This window comes from Desmodus rotundus, chromosome 11 (assembly GCF_022682495.2).
Source record: "Desmodus rotundus isolate HL8 chromosome 11, HLdesRot8A.1, whole genome shotgun sequence".
Taxonomy (NCBI): Eukaryota; Metazoa; Chordata; class Mammalia; order Chiroptera; family Phyllostomidae; genus Desmodus; species Desmodus rotundus.
This window is the reverse complement of record NC_071397.1, coordinates 13,252,276-13,279,814: the sequence shown is the minus strand read 5'-3', so window position 1 is coordinate 13,279,814 and position 27,539 is coordinate 13,252,276. Positions and strand designations below refer to the sequence as shown.

Here is a 27,539-nt window from a genome sequence, read left to right as displayed (position 1 = left end):
GGTTTTGGCATTTTTCAGCCAAGGTAATCCTGTGAGCCTCCTGAGGGTGGTGAATTCATCTTCAGGCTCTGCTGCTGGCCCCCACTCACCTGGGCAGTGCATCGGGTTCGGTGAGTTCTACAACCTCTACGGTCTAGCGCAGGGGTTCCCAGGGAGGCTGAGCAAGGCGTCTTGGCATTCACTCCTGTTCCAGCTTCCATCCCATGACCTCCGATGACCCCAGGAAGATCTAGATACCATAAGGCCGACAGTGTCTTCTTGCCAATTGACGAGTTATGCAATGGAAGCACCTCCTTGCTCCCTTTCCTGTGATCTGGGCTGCACAGAAGCAAAAAGAAGCAAAGAAAACAAAAGACTAAACAATTAGAAAACTAGGAAAAGTTTGGGGAATTTTTGTTGTAATATTTGGCTCTTAGCCCATTTTTAAATTTATTTTTCTAAGTTTAAAAGAAAAGACTTAAAAAATAAGTTGAAAGCACAGTACAACCACCACCTATAAACTTACCAGCTAGACTCAATAATTATTTACATTTTATCATTTTGCTTTATTTATGTGAGTGTATGTGTTTCTAGTCCATATTTTCATTTCTAAGACTTCCAAATTTCTGATAACTGGTAACCCTTCTTTTAAAAGTTTAAGAATCAGAACTGTCTTATTTTCCTCTTGATTTTTTTCTACTTGCTTGCAAAAAGTTTCACTAAGTAAATTTGGATCACTCTTGCCCAGACCCCTATTCTGGGTTGGATTTAACAAGAAGTCACACTCAGAAAAATAATCTTAAATCATTGTCTCCTACTGAGACAGGCTAGTAAGCTAGGACAAATGGGATAGGGAAACTGAGACGTTAAACAGCAGTTTATAGCCATGTAGTAAATCTCAAAATCCTATCTTCCCTAACCAAGGACACTTAAGAGTAAAGCTTTACACTTCTCCCCAACTAGAGTGTAAATAGCCTAAATCACCCTCTTCGGGAGACAGACAGCAGAAATCCAATTAGTGTCATTTACGCCAACCATACCCAATGATTGATCAAGTCAGGGGAATAAATCTCATTTTGGCGCCATAGCATCAAGCTGTTGAACATTCTTATGAGATCCTTCCCGAAGACTCGTGCATACTCTTCTTCTGGACTTTTCCCTTCCACTTCTGCCCCCAAAGCAGGTCACCTCTGCCTTTCTCTCTCCTAAGCCTTAAGGGCCCTTCTGCTGGCTCTGAAGTCTTTCTTTGCCGAACTCAAGGACTGAGGTCCAATTTTGCCAGCCCTCTTGGTAACACTGTTATTTAGGATTTTAAAGAAGCCTACTACTTTTTTCTTTTTCATTGGGGCTGTATATATATGTATTTTTTTAAGGGAGAACTAATTGTTTATAGATATTCTCCTTCATAGATACCTAAACTTAGAATTTGAATAGATTCAGAGTAACTTTTTGAGATGGGGCTGGTGACCCTGATTATCTGAAATCCTGGGACCCCATTGATTTGGGTAACAAAGCATTCCTTATTGTCTGGATTCCTGTAAACATAGGGACTGAATAGATGCAGATTTCCAGAGGTGCTTATTTATAAGGCAAGGAGGATTGTGCTCCTTTTTTTTTTTTAAATCACAGCTCAATTGCACCTGCCCACATAGGCCTATAGGAGGTCATGAAATCTCATTCGGGTGATTACATGAGCAGCTGGGAAAACAGGGGAAAGAAGCTTGAGGCATCATAATTATTAAATAGTTGTAGTTATGTATTTATTTGTGTTCTAATTCCTTTGAGACAAACCTTTAGTGGAAGCGGAATTTGTTTTTCTGAACAGTCACTGGTCTGTTGGGATCTGAAATATTTTCAAATAGAATGCATAGTTTTGATTACAGTTGAAGTGACTGTTATTTACAGAATCTCTCATCTCTCCCTCAGAGCACAGTCATCCTGTGGAGTGTGAGCTCTGCCGCTGAGTTACAGGTCCTTGTAGACGCTGTCTCTGGCGCCTTCACTCGGGCTTGGGGGCCAGGGCAGCTCCTTATGCTCCTGTGATGGCTTATTGTGCTTATAGGGTTTGTTGATTTCTCTAAATGCATTGCGTCCAGACAAGGAAGTGACAGGGCTCAGCAAAGAGGATTATTTGAAACGAGACAGACCCAATCTTGAATCCTGGTTTTGTGACCTTGGTCAGGTTACTGAAACCTCAGTTTTCTCATCTGTAAAACGGAGCTTAATAAAGAGCTACCTTAACAGCTAATGGATCACATATATTTGATGCTGGATTATTTTGCACAGTATAATAATGGCTTTTTAAAAAAGCTCCTTTTTGTTTACTGGATCTGAGTAATGAGCTGGTCAACTCAGATGGAATAGCAATTAGTTTTCATTGAATTTAGCAAATAGGTTTTTAAAAACCATTATTACAGTGATGGAAATTTTCACAAGTATAACATAGAACTCTTGTTTCTAAGTGTTAGACGAGATCTGGAGGGACAGTTTAGTTGAAAGGGTGACTGTTGACTGTAAGAAGATTTCTTCTTGAGTCCGTCAAGCATATTTGGCTGCAGAGGGAGAAAGGGGGCCCTCTTGGAATCTAACTGGGTAGTGCCAGGAGCCAAGGGGTTAAGTTGAATCATTTTAGCAGATTGGTAAGGAGCATCCGGACTGGGTAGTTAGTGCTTCATTTCAGGGGGTCACTGAGGCTTCAAAGTTGTTAATTAGTTTTATGAAAACAGATTGTTGCAATCACAGGGAGATTGTAATTGGGTAGTAATTGAAAATAACTCAGGGGTAAACCGTAGCTGTGTGAACCAGTTGGGGGTAACTTGGAAGGAGAAAGGGATTTGGGGTGGGGGCCAGGGTGGGGATGGAGAATAAAATAGCAATAGGAAGAGAAACAATAAGACATAGTTTGAACAGAGACGACCCAGTCCAACCTTTTTCGTTTAGAAATAAGGAAACAGGTCTGAGGAGGGAAGTGGTTTTTCTGAGACCACACAGCTAGTCCGTGGTGTGTTGCCTTTCTTCCCTAGAAGGACATTCCAAGGTTTCCATGAGCATGATTGTTAGGAGTTGACTGTGGGAAGCACAGAATGCGTGCTGAAAAGATGGCTTCTGAGGCCAGAGTTCGGGGCGCACCTCTGCGTGCAGAGCGTATTCAGGAATGCGGCCGATCATAGGAGACAAGACAGGTGGTCTCGAAATCTTGTTTCAAGTGTGTACCACCCTTGTCTTGAATAAAATTTGAAAGGATTTTCCTGTACTGTTCACAGCTGTTCCATGCCCCCCACCCCCCCTCCCCGACCCCCCCCCCCCCCCCCCCGCCCTGATCCTAGGACCTAGAGACACTTCAACCTTCCCCACCATATCATCTTAGGAAGGGCCAGGCAACAGGGAAGTGGTTTGATATCAAAGAGGAGACTTACTATAGAGCTTCAGCTTACAGTTATGATTTGGTGGAGCGCCCAGAGTGAGCACTCAGGTTTGGGGCTCTGGTTGAGGGAGGAGTGAGGATTGTAAGGACACAGCTGGAATGGCTCACTCCAGTACAACTGCATTTCTTTAACAAGGAATACAAGTTAAATCCTTGCTCTCATAAACATGGTTACAAACCTCTGTAGCCCAGAGATGTAGAAACTCACACCTTTCAGTCAGTACCCTGTTTAAATCTATTTGGATCGTTCTTCATACTCAGTGGTTCTGGCAATCAGAAAGGAAATAGTCAGGTCAGCAGCGGAACTCCTGTAGGTGTGACTCAGCTGCTGAGTCAGGGGGACCATCTACCTCTTCCCCTGTCAGTTTGGACTAATAACGACGGTGTCTGCAAGGACTCCGTGTACTTGCATGGAAACTCATCAGGAAGACACTTGGGGCTCATTCGGCCAAAATATATTACATGCTCTTGAAATTTCCACAATACAACCATCTGGTTTTGGCTGTTTTTTTTCCTTGTTATCCCTGCCGCCTCCCCTTTTGGTCTGTCTTACTGTCTCTACCTCATTTCTTAATTGAGTCTTCCAAGCTAGCATGATTACCTCATAGCCATAAAGTGAAAAGAACCGTACTTTTCAAGTTTCTCCAAAGGGGCTTCCAATATCTGGTGGATACATTTCTTTCGTTGGCCAAGTTTTCCCATAGGCCTTTCTTTGACATGTTAATATCTGCCTCATTGCAGTAAGTTGGGGGGAGTGTTGCCCGTTTGTGCCCGTGAACATTTAACAACAGTATAGAGAGGAGCTCAGCCAAGCAGATGACCTTCCAGCTCTCCTATTTCTTGGCTGCCAATATAAATAAAAGAGGCTGTGGCCACAACATTTTCAAGTTAACAGAAGGAAAATATACTTACCAGGGGTGACTGCTTTCAAAAATAACATTTATTGTTTTTCTAATTATAAACTTAATATGTCCCTGTAGAGAATTTGGAAAGTTCAAAGAAGTATAAGGAATAAATTAAGTCACTCATTTTGTGAATGTTTTGAAAAGTTTATGCTCAAAGCGTTTGTAAGAAGAGAAGACTCTTCTGTAAAAATCTGACTTTCTTGTTTCAAATGTCTTCTCTTTTAGTACCTGAATCTTATTAAAAGAGTTCGTCATTTGCTATAAACTCAATAACTGAACCATGAACTTTCTGAATTAACAAAGTAAAGAATTTGCCCTGGCTGGTGTGGCTCAATAAGTGGAGTAAACCAAAAGGTTGCTGGTTCGATTCCTGGTTAGGGCATATGCCCGTCAGGTTGCCCGTCAGGTCCCCGGTTGGGAGCAGGCGAGAGACAACGGATTCATGTATCTCTTGCACATTGCTATTTCTCTCCCTCTGTTTCTCTCTCCCTTCCCTTCTCTCCAAAAGTAAATAAATAAAATCGTTAAAAAAACAAAATACAGAATTTATTTATTCCAAATATCCTGATGACTCAAGTTTCTGATTAGAGATACCATGGTTAACACAGTGCTTGAGTTGCATGCAGTGTCGCAAACCAATTCTGATGGATATTGTAAACATTAAGGTAAAGGGAGGAAGGAAGTGTCTGGGATCAACTTTTTCTTATAGGAAAAAATGCAAACAACTGTAGAGAAATCCAGAATGCACTCATCTATTGTGTATCCTTAGTAGCCGAACAGATTTCCTAGAAAGGTGATTGTCACGGTCTCTGGCTCTAATGGTAGTTGTTAGCTCCAGTCTGGTGATGCTAAAACAATTCCTAGGGCCATTTGCATATTCACCTGACTCCTTCTTAATTAATTACAAGAGAGCATCACTTCAACATTCTGTCTTTCCAAGTCATGTTGGAAATCACGTGCTTAATTTCCACTGATAGGATCCTTCGGCAAAAGTGGGGGGAACCTTAAAAACTTCAAGTTTTGAACTGAGTTAGGAAATAGGTGGGTGGACTTCTTAGCCTGTTGGCATGTGATTTGTGGGCGGAATTTCTCTTTTCAACAAGAACAGTGCACTATATTGACGGGCCATGTCGTCCAATGCAGTGTCCCTGAGAACCAGCGTGGAGACAGGCGCTCTTTGTCTGAGAGAATAAAAACTGGGCATTGGCATGAATGGGTCATGTGCCTTTTCAGGGAGGAAGGGCACATGCCAGGGCCTATTGAATTAAACATTTAAAAGCATATACGTAAAACTTGTCTGAGGATCAGAAGGGGCCGCTGGCAGGGTGCATTGTCCAAGTCTTACTCTTGCACTGGAAGCAGAGGCGGGGTGTGGGGGGCTGTACAGAGGAAAAATGTCGCTGGAACATTCGACATGCAGTAATCAGTGGTCTTCAGAATCTGCCGTCAGTCGGAAGAATTTCTTGGGCCTTAAAGGTTGAAAAAGAGGCAGTCGTGTTTGCCTTGTGCGTTTTACAACTTTACAACTATTAACGTAATGCTTTGAAATGAGGGTCGCTGTCTTCTTGTTGGGAACTTGAAATTTTGTTTGGCTTGCGGGAATGAAGTCCTGAGGATTCTAGTGAACGGTGATGAACCGCTCTGGGAAGAGTGCGCGTTACTTCCTGAACCCTGCCCTGTGTGACCCGGCTCCCAGGTTTTATTGGCCAGAAGAGCCAATAAAAAGATAAAGTTAATGGACTTGAAAATGCCACAAGTACCTGCCAGAGTTCTAAAGTATAGTGTCAAATGACAGGGCTGAGGAGGGATATCAGGCTGACCTGATGAACACTGGCTTTCTCCCAGGAGCTGTGTGCCAACCTCTGGGCCTCAGTCATTTCACCTGTAAAAAGGGGTGATAACACCTATCATTCCCCCTGTCTCCACTATGCACCTGGTACAGCCATGATTATACCTCCGCTGGCCAAAGTAGCAGCATGCGAACTCACTCCCGGAGTGATGTGTCTGTGTGTATGTTTGTGTATCACAGGAATATGGTGAGTTAATAGGGATTGTCAAAATGGGAGAATTTATCTGTAAAATTTTATTAGGTGGAATGAAAGAAAGCACTAAGAAAATATTATATTTTTTCTCTATAATTTTTAGGTATATAATTAAAAAAATTTTGTTGTTGTTGTTCCCTGCCACAGCTGGAGACCGACAAACTTGCTCTTCCGATGAGTCCCAGCCCACTTAGCCCCAGCCCCATCCCCAGCCCCAACACGAAACTTGAGAATTCCACTCTCCTGACCGTGGAGCCCTCCCCGCTGGAGAAGAGCAAAGGCTTCTTCGTGGATGAGTCCGAGCCCCTCCTTCGCTGTGACTCCACATCCAGCGGCTCCTCTGCGCTGAGCAGGACGGGCTCCTTTATTACCAAAGGTACAGACGTTCTTTAAGCCTTTCTCAAAAGAGCCCTCAGGATTTTTGTCTTGCCACTTCCACAGTTCAGAAGTAGTTGAATCATTCGAATGACGTGTCCTAGACAACAAGATAAAGATGGCCTCAGAGAAATCATGTCTTTAGCCAGTGGGGATCCATCTAGAAAATCTTTCAGCTCCGACTGCCTGGCTGAGAGCCCTTTGTCCATCACCCTTTATCCTCATGATGCTATCAGAGGAGTTTCAGGAAAGGTCTGATAAAATGCAGTCTGGCAGGTTTTTGAAAATTATTTACAAGGCTTGTAGAATCCAAGGATTTAAAGCGCTAACCTGTCTTGAGTTTCTCAAGTATAGGTTTTAGTGACTTGAATTAAAATTCACTCTTAAGCTGGGTTGTAAACAGCAGTGTTTTAAACAGTATGATTGGTACTTTTGGTAAATAATTTGCCACTTTCAGTTTTTAATAGCAGGGTAGGGAATTAACATGAGCACTATATTGATGACAGATTTTTGTTAGAAATTTCTCTAGTTTGTTTAATTCCACTTATATTTTAGTGAAAGGTTATATTTTATATTTTATTTCTCTATAGAATAATGTTCTATTTTACATATATCTTAAATATTTAACATTTATTTATGTAAAATATTTTTCTTTATGTGTTTTTGCTCTTAGCAGGTCAGTGTTAAAATAGGGCAACATAATTAGAAAGTCATAAGCAGATTACATTGACTTGGGATTTTTGAAGGGAAAGGGTGGGCTGAGGTCTCTGTTTAATAAATGAAGTACTGATGGGGGAAAAGAGTAAACTTTTTCTGGGGGGTAGTTTTTTCGGTTTTCTTTTTTAAGTATTACAGCATTCTCCTTCTGAGTTTTAGAATAATTTAGAAAAAGTCGTTTGGGGTTAGGCAAATGTCACATTAAACGGCAGACGCATCAACAACCCATTCAAGCAGATCTTTTTCTAATCTTTATTAGGCAAATCTTGTTTGGTATCTTATGTGCAATGCAAGTAAAAATTCCTGTGTTGATTAAAATGTGCCAGAGGTTCACTCACTCACCTTGGGGTGGTGAGGTGGGGACAGCCTGGGGAGAGAGCAGCTGTCACTTAGCTCTCTGACATGTCCCTCCAATACAATCCCTTTACAGCTGTCCCTTCCCTTCTCTCCCCTGTGCAGAAAAGAAGGACACGGTGTTGCGGCAGGTACGCCTGGACCCCTGTGACTTGCAGCCTATTTTTGATGACATGCTCCACATTCTGAATCCTGAGGAGCTGCGGGTGATTGAAGAGATTCCTCAGGCTGAGGACAAGCTGGACCGGCTTTTTGAGATCATTGGAGTCAAGAGCCAGGAGGCCAGCCAGACCCTCCTTGATTCTGTTTATGGCCATCTTCCTGACCTGTTATAGAGCACAAGGGACACTGCGCTCTGAAAATCGCTCATTTTAGTTGCAGGGTGGTTTGTTTTTCATTTTTTATTTTGTTTTTTTTTTTTAGGGGGGGTTGTTTAACAGAGTATATGGCCAGTGTTTGGAGTTCTTTTTTTTTTTCCTGTTTTTTTTTTAAACCCTTCTGTGAAGTTAGTTTATAAACCTTTTCAGGATGTAACTGTTGGCAAAATACCCGCTACTAAAGTTTTTTAGGTTCCATATTTTCTCTGTTTTGCCTTCTTACGTATCGCCCAAGTTGTCCTGTGCACTTTCAACTCACTTCATGCACCGCAAATGCGCTGTGACCGCTCCAGCGCACTGGACTGTGAGCCTCTTTCAGAGTGTGATGGCATCTTGTGAGCTCCGTAAGCGCTCTTCCCGTCTCAACATCCACATCTACTTTTTTATCCTTACCGTCTCTTCTTATTATTATTTTACATTTATGAGTTTCCTTAAGGGTTAAGGACATGTAAGACCCCATTGAGTCACTGTAATTCAGTTAGATCTTGTGTTACCTTTTTAATATGCCTTGTTGTGTAGTTCATATTCATGGCTGAAACTTGACCACACTGTTGCTGATTGTATGGTTTTCACCCGGACACCATGTAGAATGCTTGATTACTTGTGCTCCTCTTACACTAATATACTCTGGGCTGGAGACAGAAATCCTCAAGCCACCAGGACTTGCTATGTAAGTGGCTTGCCACCTGGGCCACCAAAGAACTTGAACTTCACCTTTTCGGGGTTGAGCTGTTCTCGAACATATTGCTGCACTTTGGAAAGTCACAACGGAGTGCCAGTGGCACTTTTTCCATAGGGAATTGCCCCAGCTTTGCTTTAAAGATGTCTTGTTTTTTATCCACACATAGTTGATAGGTCCAGTCTGTCCTCAAGGCCTCGGTCTTGGTGGGTTTCCTACATCATTCAGTCACTTCAATTACAAACGGCTGCAGCTGTAAGAACTCTTGTCTAATATTTGCAACTATGCTCCCATTTATAAACATACTCTCTAATGCTCAGTTGCCAGATCCTAATGCAAAAAGGTGGTGTGGACTCCTTTTGTGTGGGTGGGGTCTGTGGATAATGGTGAGGGACTGACATCGGAAAAATGCCTTCAAGTGTACTAATTTATTAATAAATATTAGGTGTTTGTTACTTGAGTAGTTTGAGTATATTTAATTCTTGCCTTGTACACGTGCTCAGGTTGTAACTCTTCGATTCATCTCTTGGGAAAATATGTATATTCTCAACACCTCAGCAAATTAGCAAAGGTTTGCGTCGAGAAGAGTACCTGCAGATTAGCAGAAAAGGATGACCTCACACTAAATGGCCACGAATTTTCTAGGTCTCCTGTTTTTGAGGTTGTCTCTATTTTAAGAAACGAGATTTTGGGGGTGCAGAGGTGCACATGGTGAGGACTTGGAGTACATTCCTTTTACTGATTTCCATCTAGGAAATTTACCACTCATGGGAAAGTCTATGCAAGTTCATGGGCTTCTGTATGTAACCTCATTGCCCCTGAGTAACTTCTTTCTTGGCAGTAAGGCAAGGTGAAATCTGATGATAGGACATATTACATTACATTATATTTATTATACTTTCTATTTCATCACATCGCTTAGCTTGGGAACCCTGGCTCAACAGAACTCCAACGGCCAGACCTCGGCAATTTCGAGTTCTTCTTTCAATAAGAAACTGGAAGTAGGTGCCCTGTCTGAGCACTTCAAACCCAGATCAGGGTCATTACAGGCTTTTTTGATTTCACCCACTCCCACATGGGTGGTTTCTGGAGAACCATCATGGTGTTGGGTTTCCCTTCCTTTTGTGGACGGAGGTCAGGAATTCTTCACACAAGAAAAAAAAGCAAATTAGAATGGGTCGTATATGGTAGTGGAGGAGACAGATTTTGTGTTTCAGAAGATTTTAGGACTGCCACATTTATTGGGGTGGAAAACATGATGGATGGATGCGAAAATGTTATGGTTATTAAGTGTAAGTTATTCAAAGATTGGGGATGCCCTTAACCATTTACACAGCTTTACGCTTTACGAAGTGCGTTTACAGTATCCTATTGAACATCTACAACTACCTTACGATAGGTACTATTGTTGTGCCCTTACCAATATGAAAAGTAGTCTTGTAAAGGCTAAGGAACTTGCTTAAGGCTCTATAGCAGAGTTGTAGAAGCCAGACTTGAGCCTGAATCCAAGACTGTTTACTCTGTTCAGGACTAGTAACCAGAACTTCTTGGTGCGAAACAGTGGGCAAAGATCACAGTGATGAAATTTATCTGGGTTATAAGTAAAGCCGTATACTTACATTCATTACATAATTGTGAAAGTACAGGAATGGGGTGGTCTTCAAGACCCAGGGGAAGGGACGTAGAGGTTGTGGTTAAATAGAAGCTTAATATTAAATTAACATGATACAGAGCTTTTCTAAAAACAAAACAAAAAAATGCAACCTCCTGCTGCTTGATTTAAAATATAATGTTCTGATCTGAGTTGATGAGAGTCTCATTTATATACTATATTGCTCATTGAGAAGGTTTTCTCCAGTTTGATCTGCTTAATTTGAGGGGTGTGCTGAACTGGAAGGTTTCCAATGTGGGGGGGTAACCAGAAGAGCAAGAAACACAATGAGGAGCAATTGTTGGGGAATCTAAGCCTGATGCGGAAGACCAGATAGGCGAGGGAAAGACTGTCGTCAGTTTTTTGAAGGGCTAAGGAGGAGAGACTTTTTCTTTAGAGAGTAATACTGCAGGTTAAATGCAGAGGAGCTTTTAGACAATTAGACTGGGCTGCTTTTCAAAGGACTCCTGCGCTGGGGACTAGGCGGACTTGCCTCAGGCTTCTCCACCCTTCCCGGAAACATGAGCCACCTGCGAATGAGCAGTCAGCTGTGAGGGCAGAGTCCTGGAGAGGTTTTGTACCCCCACCATTTCAAACACTTTTATTTACTCTTTGAAATTTTATTTTTCAATTACGGTTTACATTCAATATTATTTTTAGTTTCAGGTATACAGCATAGTGATTAGACAATCATATACTTTACAGACTGATTCTCCCAATATTTCAAGTACCCACCATATATAGTTATTACAATACCCAGAGGATTCAGGAAGGTTTGTGGTGAAGTCCAGAACGAGCTTTCCACACTTTTTTCTGGAAACCCTTGTTGGGTCACACTTTGAGAAAAAGTGCTTTAGATTCTTGCCCCTGGGGGCCTCAAGACCAGTAGAACCACACCAGGGAGCTTGTTAGAAATGCATAAAGGAGGCCACTTTGCTGAGCTCTTTAAAATTTAATGAGCACGTGAAACACCTGGGGGTCTTGTAAAAATGCAGATTCTGTTTCTATACTTGGGGGTACCTGGGTGATGGGGATGTGGCTGGTCTCCCCATTGAGCAGCCTGAGATTAGGCCTCGGTTTCACACCAAGAGTAGCACTAATATGGAGATTACACCAGTTCCACATGAGAGAAATAAACAATTTCTAATAATCCAAAGAGATTTCCAGAATCAAGCAATCTTGGTCAAAATCTACAGCGGTAATTTTCAATCCTGACTGCACACTGGAATGAGCAGGGGAGCTTTGGAAATCCAATGTTTAGGTTGTATTCCAGGCCAATTACATCCGAATCTCATGGGGTGGAACCTAGGCATCTGCATTTTTAAAAATTCTCACCCAAGGATATATATTGATTTCAGAGAGAGAGAGATCATCGATGTAAGAGAAACATCGATCAATTGCCTCTCCTGTATGCGCGCTGACCTTGCAACCTTTTTTGTGTAGGGACGATGCTTCAACCAACTGAGCCACCTGGCAAGAGTGATTCTGGGTTTTTTTTTTAAAGCTCCCCAGGAGGTTCCAAAGTGGAGTCAGTTAGAGAACCACTGATTGAAAAAGAACTGGCCAAGGGAGTGCTTCCCAAGCCTCGTCCCAGATCTGATGAATAAATCTTACGGGGAGTCAACCTGGAAATCTGCCATTGTGATTGTCTTATAGCCAGTCCCACTGAACTCTGCAGACTTGCTTTAGGATTGTACGGTAAGACTCATAGAACTGTTAGGAGTTGATGCACTATGAAGCCGATATGGGGCAACATCTTAAAGCTTAAATAGCATTGCTGAAACCACCTGCAATTAATCAGTTTGTGGCTTTGAGCAGAATGTATAAGGTGTGATTGGTCAAGAACATTTGGAAGTGATATTACTCTGATATGTATTTATATGTATATGATTGAAGTTTTCTCGATTTTCAAAGAAGTGAAGTAACATAATGAGTCATAAAACTGCACTGACTATATCAAAGAATCTCAGAGTTTTGTAGCTCCTGGGCCACTGGCACATCAGTCTCATCGTACGGTTCTGTAGATGCAAAAAGTACCCATCTTGAACTTTGACTTGAGGAAAGTGTGACCTCTTGTTTGGCAGAATTGAGGTCCTTACCTTTGGAAGGCACCTTGGACGTCATGTGGAGAGCCTGTCATTTTTAGGTGGGAAGTCGGACCATACCTGCTTGTGAGTGGCACACAGCCTGGTTGCCATCATTCCCTGCCAGAGCTCCTTCATAATTCTAGGGTATCTGTTTTGGGCTCTTTTCTTGAAACTAAATAGAAAATAAAGTTAATCATCTGAGCAGGAATTAATTAGAATTACAGATCTAAAAAAGTTTTTACATAGTCTATTTGACTTCCAAGTAGCTCCTTATGGGAAACACACTTGGATGCTGGAGTCTTGTTATTTCCAAAATGTGGATATTCATAAAATATATAGGATACAAGAAACATGTCAATGGATACTTCTGTGGAGGGGAACAGGGTGGCCAGGAGAGAGGAAGAGGAGAGGAAGGGCATGTTATTGTCATGATTTGTTCTTTGGAGCCTTCTAAGTTTTGCACCAAGTGTACGTACTGTTGAATTTGAAAAATAAAATCATTTTAGAGTATTTCCATGGCACCCAGTGAATGGTTTTACATCCCAGAAAACCAAGATAAGAGTTACATGGACGAGACGTAAATGTTAGTAATAGCTTTGTGAGAAACATCTTAGTACAATCTGCAAAGAGAATCAGCCTGTTATCTGGCTCTCCAGAAGAAGTGGCACCACCACTCCCAACCTCTTTGTGATTTTAGATCCTTTCCCTGGACTTGGCTCCGATACAAACATTAGTGTAATGCAAATTGCAAGAGAATTTAAATTTTGAAGTTTAGAGAGGAGCATACCAGCTATTTTCTGGCCAATCTTTTTACATTTCTCAACAGAGAAATTGCTTATAATTAATATCTTCATGAGGAAAAAGTTCAAAGAGCACAGGTGGCAAACAAGGCCCGCGGGCCCTCCACCTTGTTTTATCTGGCCCGGCACCTTGTTTCTACCTGGAAGCAGCGCTGAGCTCCTTTCCCCTAGTTAAGGAGTAGGTACATTTATACAGTCCTAAAGTTACATTTGGCCCTTTGAAGGCAACCGTGAGGCTGATGTGGCCCCCGGGGAAAATGAGTTTGACAGCCCTGGTTAAGAGTCTTTTCGTAGTCCTCCCTCTCTCCAAAAGAGATGCTCCTGCACTTCATTGTCTCGTTTTGCTCACCTACTGCTTTATACACAGCAAAATGCTAAATAAAAGTCCCATGGGGAAGGAGGAAGAGGCAAACGGTAGGTCATTTGCAGTAGTCATGACAATTGTTTCTCCTTTTCTCAGGAAGCTTAGAACAGCCAATTTCATACCAAGTTTTGGTCCATTTTGTTTAAATATAGTGTACCCAGCAACAGAAACATTGATTTTATCACTCCACCCATCCATCCGTGAAACATTTGACCACCTACCATGGGCTAAGCACCATGCTAGGAGCTGGAAATACAATGAAGAATTCCATCCAAAGTTGTAACTACCAATGGGAACAGGGCATTTTTCTTACACTGCTGTATCCTCAGTGTCTGGAGTAGGGTCTGGAACACGACAGGTGCTCAGTCCCTCTATGTTGAATAAATGAACGCATGCAGATCCCTGGCCTTGGGTTCACAGCTCCTTAAGAGAAACAGACATACGGGTGTTGTACTCAAATGTGTCTACTTGAAGTGATGGAAATACAAAGAGGGTCTTAAGAGAATCAAACCAAATATGAATCAAGGAAAAATATTTCAAAGTTCTGTAGCGTAAGCCCTCCTTTTCACAATTTCAAAGAAATTGTGTCAAAAACAAAGAGCTGGTAGTTGACGTTCCACATATTTCAAAGCTTTGGGAAGTGAGATAGGTTGAAAAAGGTAAAAAGAAACAGAAGGAAAATAGTTGTCCTATGTAAGCAGGGAGCTCGTATCATTTCATAAGTGAGGAGTACATTGGTTGCTCCACAGTTTCGCAGGTGTATTGTTAACCATGTTGCCCAGACATTAGGCAAATCATGCGACTGCTTGTACATAACATATTTCTAAAAGATTGAGGTCTGTCCAGAAAGTATTCAGCCATGTTATATGAAAAATAGAGACATTTATTGAAGAAGATACAAGAAACACTGTACATAGGACAATGATGCCTCAGTCCCCTTCAAAGTAGGCACCTTGGGACCTCACACAGTTCTCCCAATCACCATCAGCTGCCCCATTGGATTTTCCTGAGTCTCATCAACAGTCTGAAATCTCTTCCCTTTTAAAGTTGATTTTAGTTTTGGGAAAAGTCAAAAGTCACAGGGCACCAAATCTGGGCTTAGGGGTCTCAGTCACCTGGGTGATTTGATGTTTCTCCCCCAAACTGCATGAACTGTGATGCATGAGGGGGCATGTTGTTGTGATGAAGCTGCCAGTCACCAGTTGCCCCTAGCTGTGGCCTTCCAAGTCATCCAATTAGGTTCTGCAGAGGAATGTTCAAGCTTAATGTAAAATTTGATACAGACTTGTTGCTCTACTCGCTCAGTCATTTTGAGTGTGATGGCCACACAGTACACATGCTCACTCACTGGTGTCTACTCTCCCCACTGACTAGTATACAGTGGAGTCATCATTATTCATGCATGCCCATTCCAGTCCACTCTCTTTGCCTGCCAGGTTACACTGATGTCTTGCAAACCATTCTTGTTATATTAATTAACAGTGGCTGGACTTTTTCTGGATGGACCTCGTATATCCCTTCATGGAACTCTTCTTCCTCCTACAAAGTATTCAAAGCACCTGACATTAATCACTCTTTAATCTTAATCTGAATCTTATGATGTAGGAACTATTACTATTTCCATTCTACTCGTGAAGAAACTAAGGCACAGGCAGGTGGTGACTTTCCCCAAGTCACACTGCTAGTCAATGGTGGAGCCACGAAATCTCGTTGTAGAACTGAGTCAGCCAGGCATGGTTCTGAATGATAACTAAGGTGGACTAAATTCCTGCCTTCCCAGAGCCTTTCATCTGGACTCCACCAAAGCTGAATTGTTTTTGTTTTGGCTTTCTCCTTATTAAACAAAAAAAGCGACTTTACTTTGAAATAGATTAAGACACAAGAAGTTTCCAAAGTAGCGCAGAGTTTCTGTTTACTCTTCACCAAGATTGTCCCGTGGATAACTTCTTGGGTAGCCAAGAAACATTACCCAAATCAGGAAACTGACAATGTGATTAATTCAACCTCAGACTCTACTCAGTTTACACCAATTTTTACATGCACTTTTATTTTATTTTTCGGTGTATAGCACTGTGAAATTTTATCACGTGTAAATTCACGTAACCACCATCACAGAATACAGAACTGTTTCAGCACCACGAAGAAACTCCCTCCTGCTACCCTTTGCGTGCCTTCCCCTCCACCCTGGGAACTGTTCTCCATCACCACAGTGATGGACAGTTTAGTCATTCACCATTTAGAGGCTGTTCTATGAATGGAATCGTAAAGTATGTAACTTGCTCAGATTGGCTTTTTTTCACTTAGCGTAATTACCTTGAGATCTAACCAAATTGTTGTATATATCAACAGTTTGTTCTTTTTTAATGCTGAATGGTATTTCCACAATAGGGATGTACCGCAGTTCAACCATTCACACGCTGAAGGACATTTGGACTGGTTTAGGTAAAGCTTCTGTGATGACCACGTGTGTACTGGTTTGTGTGTGTGCGTGTTTTCACTTCTTTAGGGTAAATACCCAGGTGTATGATTGCTCGGTAGTATGTGAATATATGTTTAACTTCAGGGATCTATCAAACTGCTTTCACAGTGGCAGTACCATTCCATGTTCCCAGAGCATCGTTGCCAGTTCCTAGTATTGCTGTATACTATTTTATATTTTTATTTAAAATATATTAATTATAATTTTATTAAAGTATTTTGTATTTTTATTTTAGTCATTCTAATATGTGTGTAATAATATAAACTTGAGTTTATAAACTTTTGAACAAATGCATGTAAGAATTTAAAATTAAAAATCCTATCTCTGATATTTTTATTTAATTACTATGATTTTATTCTTTTTCTTTTTTTAAATTTTATTTTGTGGTGGTAAGAATACTTAACATGACATCTACCATCTAACAACTTTTTAAGTGTACACTCCTATATGTGACTATAAATACAATGCTATACAGCGTATTTCTACAACTCATTCACCTTACATAACTGAAATTTATGCCCCTTGATTAGTAATTCTCCATTTTCTCTCCCTCTCTAACCTCCAGCAACCATTATTCTACTTTTTGATTCTGTAAATTTGACTATTTTAAATACCTCACATAAATGGAATTATGCGATATTTATCTTTCAAGGACTGGCTTGCTTCACTTAGCATAATCCTGAAGATTCTTCGTGTTGTCCCGCACTGCAGAATTTCCTTCTTTTTTCCTTAAGTGTGAACAGTATTCCTTTGTATGTAGGTATCAGATTTTCCTTATCCACTTATCTGCCAACTGACGTTTAGGTTGTTTCTAAATCTTGTCTGTCGAGGATAATGCTTCAATGAATGTGGGAATCCTGATTTTAATTATTTTGAATATAAACCCAGAAGTGGAATTGCTGGGACATACGGTAGTTCGATTTTTAATATTTTGCAGACCCTCCATGTTTTCCATAGTGGTTACACCCATTTCCATTTCCACCAATGCTATATAAGGGTTCTCTTTTTCCCCACATTCTCAGCAACACTGTTATGTTTTGACTTTTGGGTATTAGCCATATAAACAGGTGTGTGGTAATATCTCACTGTGGCTTTGATTTGCATTTCTCTGATGATTAGTGATGTTTGACATCTTTTTATATACTTGTTGGCCATTTGCATATCTTCTGAAATGTCTATTCAACTCTTTAGCTCATTTTTAAATTGGTTATTAGTTTTTTGTTTGGTTTGGTTTTTACTACTGAGTTGTAGGAGTTCCTTACATATTTTGAAAATTATCCCCTCATCAGATATATGATTTTCAACATTTTCTCCCACTCCATTCACTCTGTTGATCGCTTTCCTCGCTGAGCAGAAGCTCTTTAGTTTGGTGCACACCGCTTACCTGTTTTTGCTTCTGTTGTCTGCGCTTTTGGTGGCATATCCATGAGATCATTGCTAAAACCAATGTCAAGATTTCCTCCTATGATTTATTCCAGGGGGTTTATACTTTCAGGTCTTATGATTACATGTTTAATCCATTCTGAGTTAGTTTTTATGTATGGTGTAAGATAAGGGTCCAATTTCATTGTGATTTTGAGAGAAGTCTTGATGCCCTGCTCCGTTTTGGTTCTGTCAGAGAAAAATGTGTTCAAATGTCTTCAAGTCCGCATCAAAGAATAGAGCTTAAATCACTCCGCATTTCCCATGAGGTGTTCTGGGGAGCTTCTATTGACATGTAGAATATTTCACAAAAAACTTCTGTAGGCCAACACTTTTTAATTTAATTTTATTTTTAAAGATTTTACTTACTTTTAGAGAGAGGGGCAGGAGAGAGGGAGAGAAACATTGATGTGGCTACAACCCAGGCACGTGCCCTAACTGGGAATTGAACAGACCACCTTTTCGTTTGCAGGCCAGCACTCAATCCACTGAGCCACACCAACCAGGGCTAGGCTACCACATTTTTAAAAAGCTATACACTATGCCCACCTCCCACCATCCCTTTAATATTACAAGGCTCACCAGTAGAATATTAAAGGAGTTGGAAAGTCCTATAATGAAGTATTTCCTAAATTCACGTGATCATGAAATAAACATGTATATACAGCACTTTTGTTTGTTCGTTTCTACAAATTCCTATTGTCTCATAGAATAGTAATTTTCTACAGAAGTTAGTCTAGAGGACACTGAGGTAAATCATAATATTACGGCATCCTAGAAAGGACCCTGGGTTGGTTCAGAAGTGCTGGGACCACAGCTACTGCTGGTTAAGGCTAGGAAGGTCTGAGTACATTCGAGCCAACTATCAGAATACGCTAATATCCCAGTGGCTCAAGAGGCCCTGAGAATTCCAGGGAAGGAAGAAGTGTAAGATGGACACTGTTACTATGGTCAGGTCAAATTCTGGGTCAGAGTCCAGCATCTGGTCATATAAGAAAGAAAACTGATACCAGAGAAAAGCAATTAGAACGTGATAAGGTGGTGCTGATAACTGAGGCAAGGCTTTGGCAGAGCCAGGCATGCATTCACCTTCACTTTCTCCTTGGTCAGAAATCAAATCCAGGGTCATTAGGGAGGCTTCAGGCCTGGCAGGGCTGGGACAGACTAGGGAACTGTGGGATTATGAGCCCAGGTTGGGCTGTCAAGACAGAGACTGAAAATCCACATGGGAGCCCAGCTGGGAGATATATGTTGGTCCCAGAGGGTATGTGTCCCAGGGATCTAGAAGTTGTAGGTCACAAGGATAATTTTCAAGGCCTTACGGTTTAAAATCCAGTGGTAGCTCCAAGAAGGAGCAGGGTAGGAGATCAGCCAGGGTAGGAGATCAGAGCTGGATGTTAGCATGAAGGTAACTAGCAGCACATGTTGGGCAAGCAGCCTCTGAAAGATTGGAACTAGACCCTACTAGTGATGGTCTGAGAGTGGAGGGATTCAGGACAGGTATTTTAGACTGTAAGTGTCCAAGAAACAGCCTGTCTTCTCCAAGAGCAGGCCTATCTCCAAAGTTGGAGGCACAACTGGGCTTGCAGATGAAGGTGAGAGTGGATGGATAGCAGCCAAGCAAGACAGTACAATCAGGGCATAGAAAACCATGGGCTACAAATGTGAAAAACAGGTGAGTGAGCCCCTGACTCAAATGGAGAACATATGGGTGGAAACGAAGCTGCGTCTGGATGCAGGGGAGCTGGCATTGTCCTGGAACAAGGTTCTTGGTGGAATCTAAAGCCAAATCTCGTAAGCATAAAATTTGATCTCAATGTCAAACTGTTCCCTACGTCGTCATCCCTGAGTCATCTTGCTGAAGTCTGGTTAACTTCTATTTTAGAAAAAAAGTTATAAATGTAGTAGCTCCAGATATCTGTGGTCCAAGGACCAGGGTATTATTATGTAAATATAAGGAACATTAGAGGTCACTTAATCACACTCCTCACTCCAGAGCTCACTTTTGCATACTTCATCGCAATTCAGATTCTTGACCCCTGGAACTTACAACAACATCCATCCCTCCAGCCCTGGAGCTCTGAACCCAGTCAAGTGCAAAGAGCAGCATTTTCAACTGCCAAACAAATTGGGGTAGGGGTGATAGCCAGAACAGATACTCAATAATTCCATGGCAATGATTGTCTGCGGCACTCCGACTCAGCAGCCAACCGGCAATCCTGGGTTTCGTTTTGAGTTCTACAAATCTAGGTCAAAGCCATGATTAAACAGCTCCTGTGCCATGAAATGAACGTTTCCAAATGTATTTCCACGGATGCATTGCAGCCTCACTCACCCTAATAAAAACAATAACCAGAATAAAATGATTTCTCTGCATTACCATCCTTCCACCCCTATTAGCATTTGTTTTATTGCACCAAGAGAAACAAATATATAAAAATAATGAAGTCTGGTCTAGTATCTGTTTTGAAAACATTTTCTGGAAAAACCCATGTTTGCAAACTAAATAGATGTGCATGCCTTTCATAATGTTGCTGATCTATATCATGGAGCAGTGTTTGGTGGAGGCACCAGTTCTTAGTAAACTATCGAACAGATAAGCTTGTTTTCGGAGGATATGTTCTCATAGGAGACGCTGTCGAAGTTGAGAGTGTTGCAGTGAATCCAGGCGCTCGGAGGGGGCATCATGTATCTCTCTCATATTGGGACTCCTCCCACCACACGCCCTCAGTTCAACAGTACTGTTCTCCGAGACTTGAACTATGCTTGATTCTGTGTATTTCAGTGTTCGTTATTCTCCGTCCTTCATTCATCACATGCGTTGATCCAGCCACATAGTACATTTTGGAGTTCCCCATATAGCCCCCAAGTTTCCTTCCCAGACCTTGCCAGGGCTGCTTCCTCCACCTAGAATGCCGTGTTGCACCTTTAACTACTTCCCTCCTCCTTTGTTGGCAAATTCATTCTTACTCTTCTCAGCTGCACTCACCACCTTTCTGCCAACTCTCAGTCTCCAGTGTCTGCTAGGTGTTCTCATCTCATTTTCATCTTATCTATTTATATGCTAGGAGCTGGGCCCAGTAAACGTTGATGGGATTAATAAAAGGAAGTTAGGAAGTTATTAGGAGATTGGCTTGGGAGGAAGCCGGGGCATTAAGAAGAAAGGGAGGTAGGAAGGTAAGCCAGATGTCACACGGAACACCGCAACATACAGCACTGAATTCGTAAAACGGCTCTTGCTAGCCAGGTGTTTCCAATTTAATAGGAGGTGATGAGGCAAACCCACGCGAGACCATTAAAGCTAAAATTACAGGGCAACATATTCAACAGCAATGATAACGGATAAACTGTGTAAATGTAAAGTGGAGAAGCAATTAAAACGGAGTCGAACTGGTCACTCTCTGCTCATCCTGGGAACTGGGCTTCCTGCTTTCCTTTCTGCCATGCCCCATCCCTTGTTTTAGGAAAAGTAAAATTTATGTAAACTATGTGTGTCCCTTCTCCCTTTTCTTTCTCTTTGAAGTATCCACATCATGAGATGATACAGTGCTTTGGATTTGTTTTACAATAGTTTGAGTTTGGGTTTGGGCAGGAGGTGAGTGGAATATACATGAAATAAGCTTGGCTGTGAGTTGATTATTGTTGATTCTGGGTGATGAATTCTGGGTGATGAATAAACAGTGGGGTTTATTGATCTATTCTACTTTCGTATAAATTATTTCTGATAAAAAATGCAAAATAAATACTCTTGGAATCATGAGTTCTGCTCTGGTTAAATAATTTACCAGGATAGATTAAATACTAACTGAAGGCTTGTAGATGCCCTCATCAAAATTTAATGCACACATGAAATGTGTCAGATACTTGACAAAGTATAAGATATTTACTGTGATGAATGCAACTCTCTCTGTATTTTCTGCTTCTTCCTCAGGCTGAATCAGCTGTCCTGGACCCTGACCCTGATTTATCTGGGGAGAGATGGTGAACATAACCAATGGCCCCCCACCTGGCTAGCAAGGGGCATCTAACTGAATTGAATGCTGTATGCTGCAGTGCTCCATGTAACATCTGGCTTACCTTCCTACCTCCCTTCTTAATGCCCTGCCTTCCTCCCTAGCCACTCTCTCAATTTACTAATTTGCTTTATTAATCCTGTCATTATTCCCTGGGCTTAGCTTCTTCTCTCACTGGTTGCCAGTGAGGGCCATTTACATGTTAAATATCCACCAGACATGGGGACACTTACACTGTCAAGCTGTATCCCTTATAGGGTTACACTCGTCTATTATCTTTAGATAAGTAAATTAGGGCACAGAGAGGTTAAATAACTTGTCCAATTCACACAGCAAGTTAGGGATAGACTGAAGATAGAACCTTAGGGCATCAGTCCTGACTGGTGTGGCTCAGTGGGTTGGGTGTTGTTCCTGCAAACAGAAAGGTCCCGGTTTGATTCCTGGTCAAGGCGCATGCCTGGATTGCAGGCCAGGTTCCCGGTTGGGGGCACGCAGGATGTAACCAAACAATGTTTGTCTCACACATGGATGTTTCTCTCTCACATCGATGTTTCTCTCCCTCTTTATCTTCCTCCCTTCCTCTTTCTCTGAAAGTAAATAAATAAAATCTTTAAAAAAATAAAAGAAACTTAGGGTGTCAGACCCCAAGGCCAATCCAGTGAATTACTAAGAACACCCAAGTCAGCCCTATACTGCCTCGGTTTCTGCATCTACTCATTTGTTCTCCTATCTTTCCACTCTCAAATACTGGCTTTAGGGACAACTTTCTTACTCTCCTCCCATTTAGAGGTTAATTTTTCTTTCTCTCTCTATTGTATACCTGATGCTGAGTTGCCTCAGGCTAAATATGATTATCCTTAGTCCCCAGATACATGTTTTGCCCCCCATAAAGCTATATTATTTTTGGTTTTGGAGTCTTTGAAATCGCCCATTAGGAGATGTGGTGACAAAATGCCACAGGGAAAAGAGGAGAAGGAAGTGGACGAGTCAGTTGCTCTCTTAAGAAATTACTGATGCCTCTTCCTCTTTCTGGAGACAGCTCATCAAAGAAGGAGAGAAGGCCAGGGACGGTAATAACTAACATTTGGGGAGCACCCAATGGATTCTAATGCTGAGTACTTCATATTAGTTCTGTTAACTTTTAGAACAACCCAGTGGGGTGGCACCGTTATCTCCATTATGCAGATGAGCATCTATGATGATGGGGTTAAGGACTTGCTTCAAGCCATGCAGCTGGTGGGCAGCAGAGGAGACATTTGCACCAGGGCTGCGGTGGACAGCTGTGCAGGTTGGCAGCGCCTCTTTCTAACGGGCACAAATGTGCCGTATGGACTAGCGGTGGCCCAGTGTGAACCCAGGCCCAGCTGACTCCAGAGTCAGGGCGTTGAACTTGGATAGTGCTGTCTAGGTGTAAGCCAGGGCTTGCTTTCTCTTTTCTATTTTCTTTTGTTTTCTTTCCTCTTTTTTTTAAAAAAAAAATGTACTTATTGATCGCTTTGTGGCCTTTTGGCTAAGATCAAGTGTAGTATCTGTTCCTACCAGTTTTAAAAATTTTACTTACTGATTTTAGAAAGAGAGAGAGGATTTGTTGTTCCACTTACTTATGTGTTCATTGGTTGCTTCTTGTGTGCGCCCCTGCTGGGGATCAAACCCACAACCTTGGCGTATTGGGCCAACACTCTAACCAGCTGAGCTATGTGGCTAGGGGTAAGCCTGGGCTTTCTACAACACACACAGTCTTCGCTCCCTGATGTGCATAGGGTTGCTACAATGTCATTTTGAGAGATCAGTGTAGACTGGTAAAGATAAACAGTTCATGGAAGAAGTAAACCTGAGCCACACCTTGGTGAGTAGGCAGATTATTTTAGGCAGAGGAAGAAGACAGGATTTCTTGGGCAAGAGAGGAGGGAAAAAAGGCGCCAGAGTTAGGAATGAGCATAGAGGGTACAGGAAAGAGTGAGGAGGCAGACCTGATTGAATCAGGTGTGTAGTCGAGCGAAAGGATCTAAGGATGGGAAGTGAGGCAGGACTGGACTGGGGTGCCTAGAATGGGGAACAGTAGTTTAGACTTGAAGCGGGAGACCATGTGGAGCCAGGAGAGCGATCTGATCCAGGGAGGGGTGAGATGAAAGCATTTTTCAGGAGGATTAGTCTGGCTGAGGCACAAGATGCCTTGGTTTTAGACAGGTTTGGACCAACGATAGACAAGAAGTCTCAAAGGAACTCTCACATCATGAGGCTGGGCCCAGCTTTGTTTCCAGGTTGCAGTTACAGCAGCCTCTTAGGAAAACTGGAATTGTCTAGGGGCCCTGTCTGCGTCTGGGACTCTTCCTAACGCAGCTTTGCTTCTATGCTGTAGTAATGTAAACTGAAGGACTCAGGAGGCTGGAGTTTTCTGAGGTAACTTCCAGAACCTGCCTGGTCTGGCTTTCCTCTCCTGCCGAGAGGAGAAATGCTTTGTTAAACTTGGCCAGGGGCCTTTGCTGTCATACTCCGTGGCTGACGCTTTGGCTCACCTTTGTTTCTCTTTGGCTCACCTCATCTGCCCTTCTTGTGGGGCCTTTTCTCCCACCTGTTCATTCATTGCACTACTTAGACCTTCTCCATCCCTCTCTGGCTTCTTTACATGGAGCCTCTGAGGAGAAATTCCACTGCCAGCCCCAGCGGCAAAAGTTGGAAAGACAGTATGTACAGCCAAGCGTTGGATGGCAACTTAATGAGAGGGTGAGGCTTGTTGCTGCTGCTCTCTCACTGGCACTGTTTTATAGGCACCAAAGAAGGCTCCCGGCGGGCACTGGTGCCCCACCTCATGACAGGTCAGGAGCAGGGCTTGAGTTGTGGTTTCTGCTCAGCCATAGCCTGGTCCAAGCTCTGCACCACCTCCAGGCCTCACCTCTCCACTGGCGCCGTGGGGGCAGTGGCTTCTTGCTTTCTCCAGCTCCAGCCTTCAGGAGTCCCCGTGGGCCACCCCCTTCTCGATATGTTGCATGGGGTGGAATCCTGGCTCTAACCGGGACTGTGGCTGCCCACTGCGGGCATGTGAAAGCAATGGCCAAGTAGGAACCACTCCTGCAAACAACAGTCATACACATGCTCACACAGGCAGACACACATACACACACAACTCACATACACACACACACAACTTCTCTTCCTGTGACTCTCATCCCTCTCTCTCCAGAGAGAATGAAGTTGAATTACATTTCCCCCGAGGAGCTTCAGTGAATGTATTACTTGTGTCCTTGTCACTAAAATGCTCCTGCACTGTGTTAAGGCCCTTGGTTGGGAAAAAGCTAAAGGAATTTATACATGTTTAATGTATTTGTGTGATTTTTTAAGTCACACAATGTCCTGCTTCCTCTGTTCTGCCCCGTTTCCTTCACCTTCCAGACCCCCTTGTCTGCTATGCTTGCCGTATAACAGCAACAGTCCGCCAGAGATGGACAAGCAGGGTGCTTGAGGTCCTCGGCGCTGTCCCAGAGCAGCATGGGCTAGGGTTTCAGCTGGAAGGATGATTTCAGTCTGGTTAAGGGGTTCAGTAACCAACCCTATAGAGAGGTTTATGTGGAAACTACCCATGAGAAGAGAGGTTTTCAGTGCCCCAGACTCTTCAGGGAGCTGAAGGGCTGATAGGTTCAGGGAAGGTTTCCAGGGGGTGTGTCTTCAGTGGAGATATAAAGGACTGGGAGGATTTGGGTGAGTGGGGTAGACATGAGATTTCTTAGGAGGAAATCGGCCAATATGCATGTAAGAAAGAGGAGGTCCCCAAGTCTGGACTTGCTGGTTTGAGGCAAGGTTTCATGGGCAGTGGTGTTGGAGAGAGAGAAGGAGGCATGAGTCAAGGACACTGGGAATGAGTGGAAGAGCTGGCACCTGGAAAGGCAGGGCAGGTTTTGTGTGTGCGCACATGAGAGAGAGAGAGAGAGAGAGAGAGAGAGAGAGAGAGAGAGAGAGAGAGAAGGCGCAACTGAAATGATGGCAAAAAGAGGGAGCAGTTTGGAAGACAATTTCTTTGGGGATAGTTCTGCTCTTTCTTGTCCTTAGATTCAGCTCTTCTTCCTAGTCATGGATTTATTAACTTTGCTTCACACCGAGGCTATAAAAAATACCTGTAACCCTGGGTCTGCCAGCCTATAAGCAGGGACCCTAGAGAATATGATTGGTTCCATATTAAACTGTCACCACCACTAAAGTCACACAAAGGTCTCCTGAGATTGAGCCAGCACTGCTGTGGTCAGGGATGAGTGGAAGGTGACACATCCCATCTTCCTCAAGGAGCTGAGCTTTCACTCCTGTTAAACAAGCGGCCAGTTAATCAAATAAATACCAATTGAACATCTATTATGATGTTCAGTATTTGGAATTCTAACTCTGACTTGAGATTGGACATGCCCTTGCTCCTGAATCACTTGGTTTCTCTTAACTCTTTTTATTTCTTCCTTTGGAAATCAAAGAAAGGGCTCTGTCCTAAATGCTTATGGCACAAGTAGAGAAATTGGATAATTCAGAATCAGTACAGAAAATTCTTTCAGTTATTTAGTTCTCCAGTGATTTTTGCAGTGCATGGATATTTTTCCTCTCATTTTAGAGACATGAAACCAGATCACTTCCTGTAATGACGGAGGTGTAGGTAAACATGGCTTGCCTCCTCCCACAACCACATCAAAATTACAACTAAAATACAGAACAACCCTCACTCAGAACCATCAGAAAACAAGTTGAATGGAAGTATGACAACTATGGAATTAAAGAAACTGCATCCACCCAGACAGGTAGGAGGGGTACAGATGTGCAGATGCTGATCAGGCTGGTCCCACACCCATGAGTGGTGGATAAAAATTTGAGAGGGATAATTCAGGAGCAAGGAGTCCCAGCTCCACACCAGGCCCCCTAGCTCAAAGTTCCAATGTCAGGAAGAAAAGTCCCCATAAATTCTGTCTGCAAAAAACAGTGGGGATTGAGTCAGTGGAAGAAACTCCTGGAGTCCCAAGCAGTTCCCCTTAAAGAACCCACATGTGGACTTACTCAGATTAACTCCCTCTGCACCAGGGTAGCAGCTTGAAAGACATTAGTGGCATACAGGAAGAAACTGAAGTGTTTGGCATCAAGGCGAGAGCTGGGGAACACCTTTCTCCCACACAGAAAGGCAGGCAGAGGCCATTGTTCCTTTTCTGAATCATTCCATCACACAGCCACAGAGCTGGCAGGCAGGTGCTACATCTGAGACTCCATCCACCTTGCTCACACTGTTTGCCCCACCCTGGAGATCCCCTGAGGCTTTGCCTCACCCAATTTATAGGCCCACCCAAGCTGTTAACAGTGGTTTTTCCATATGAATGGCTGCTCTTGGCTCATGCTTCACAATTTCTTAGATTCTCTTAAACAAGCAACAGCTGACTTCAGTGAGACAGCAGCCCCTGTACCTCTTGCTAAGTGGCCCTGGCCCTGCACTAGCAGCCTGCCTAGGTTCACAGCTTGGCTTCACCTGGGAGTCTCCAAGTCCAGCACAAGTAGCAGCCATCTCAGATTGCTTTGTAGCTCATGCTGCGTGGCTCCCGGCATAACACAGGTTGGGACTGACTTTGGCTTGCACCGCCTGGGAAATCCCAGAGTCCAAGCACCCCTGCACAGCTGATCCTCCAAGGAGTGTGGAGGTTTGTAGTCAGTGGTCACAGCCAGTCCTTGGAGCTAACTGACCTGGGTAAATACCTCTATTCATCAGCAATCAAGTCTCAACTACAAGAGGAGGGTAGAATCAGCCCACACAAAGGGTGAACCTCAAGTACCCAGCTTGGGTGATAGGGGAGGTGGTGACACTGGACCCTACAGGATATCCACTACAGTAGGCCACACCACCAAGACATGGAGTCA

The 27,539-nt window shown here is 42.8% G+C and overlaps 1 protein-coding gene and 1 pseudogene across 1 annotated transcript in view; both read left to right on the top strand.

The window, feature by feature from the left end:
• TNFRSF21 (TNF receptor superfamily member 21) overlaps positions 1-9,312 on the top strand; it is a 60,246-nt gene extending 50,934 nt beyond the window's left edge. Inside the window, exons 5-6 of the mRNA XM_024557877.4 lie at positions 6,498-6,726; positions 7,902-9,312. Coding sequence (XP_024413645.2) covers positions 6,498-6,726; positions 7,902-8,131 — 459 coding nt within the window. The 3' untranslated portion in view covers positions 8,132-9,312. The remainder of the gene's footprint in view (positions 1-6,497; positions 6,727-7,901) is intronic.
• A 13,846-nt stretch (positions 9,313-23,158) lies between these two features.
• Positions 23,159-23,270, top strand: LOC112302496 (U2 spliceosomal RNA; annotated as a pseudogene).
• Positions 23,271-27,539: the final 4,269 nt, after the last annotated feature.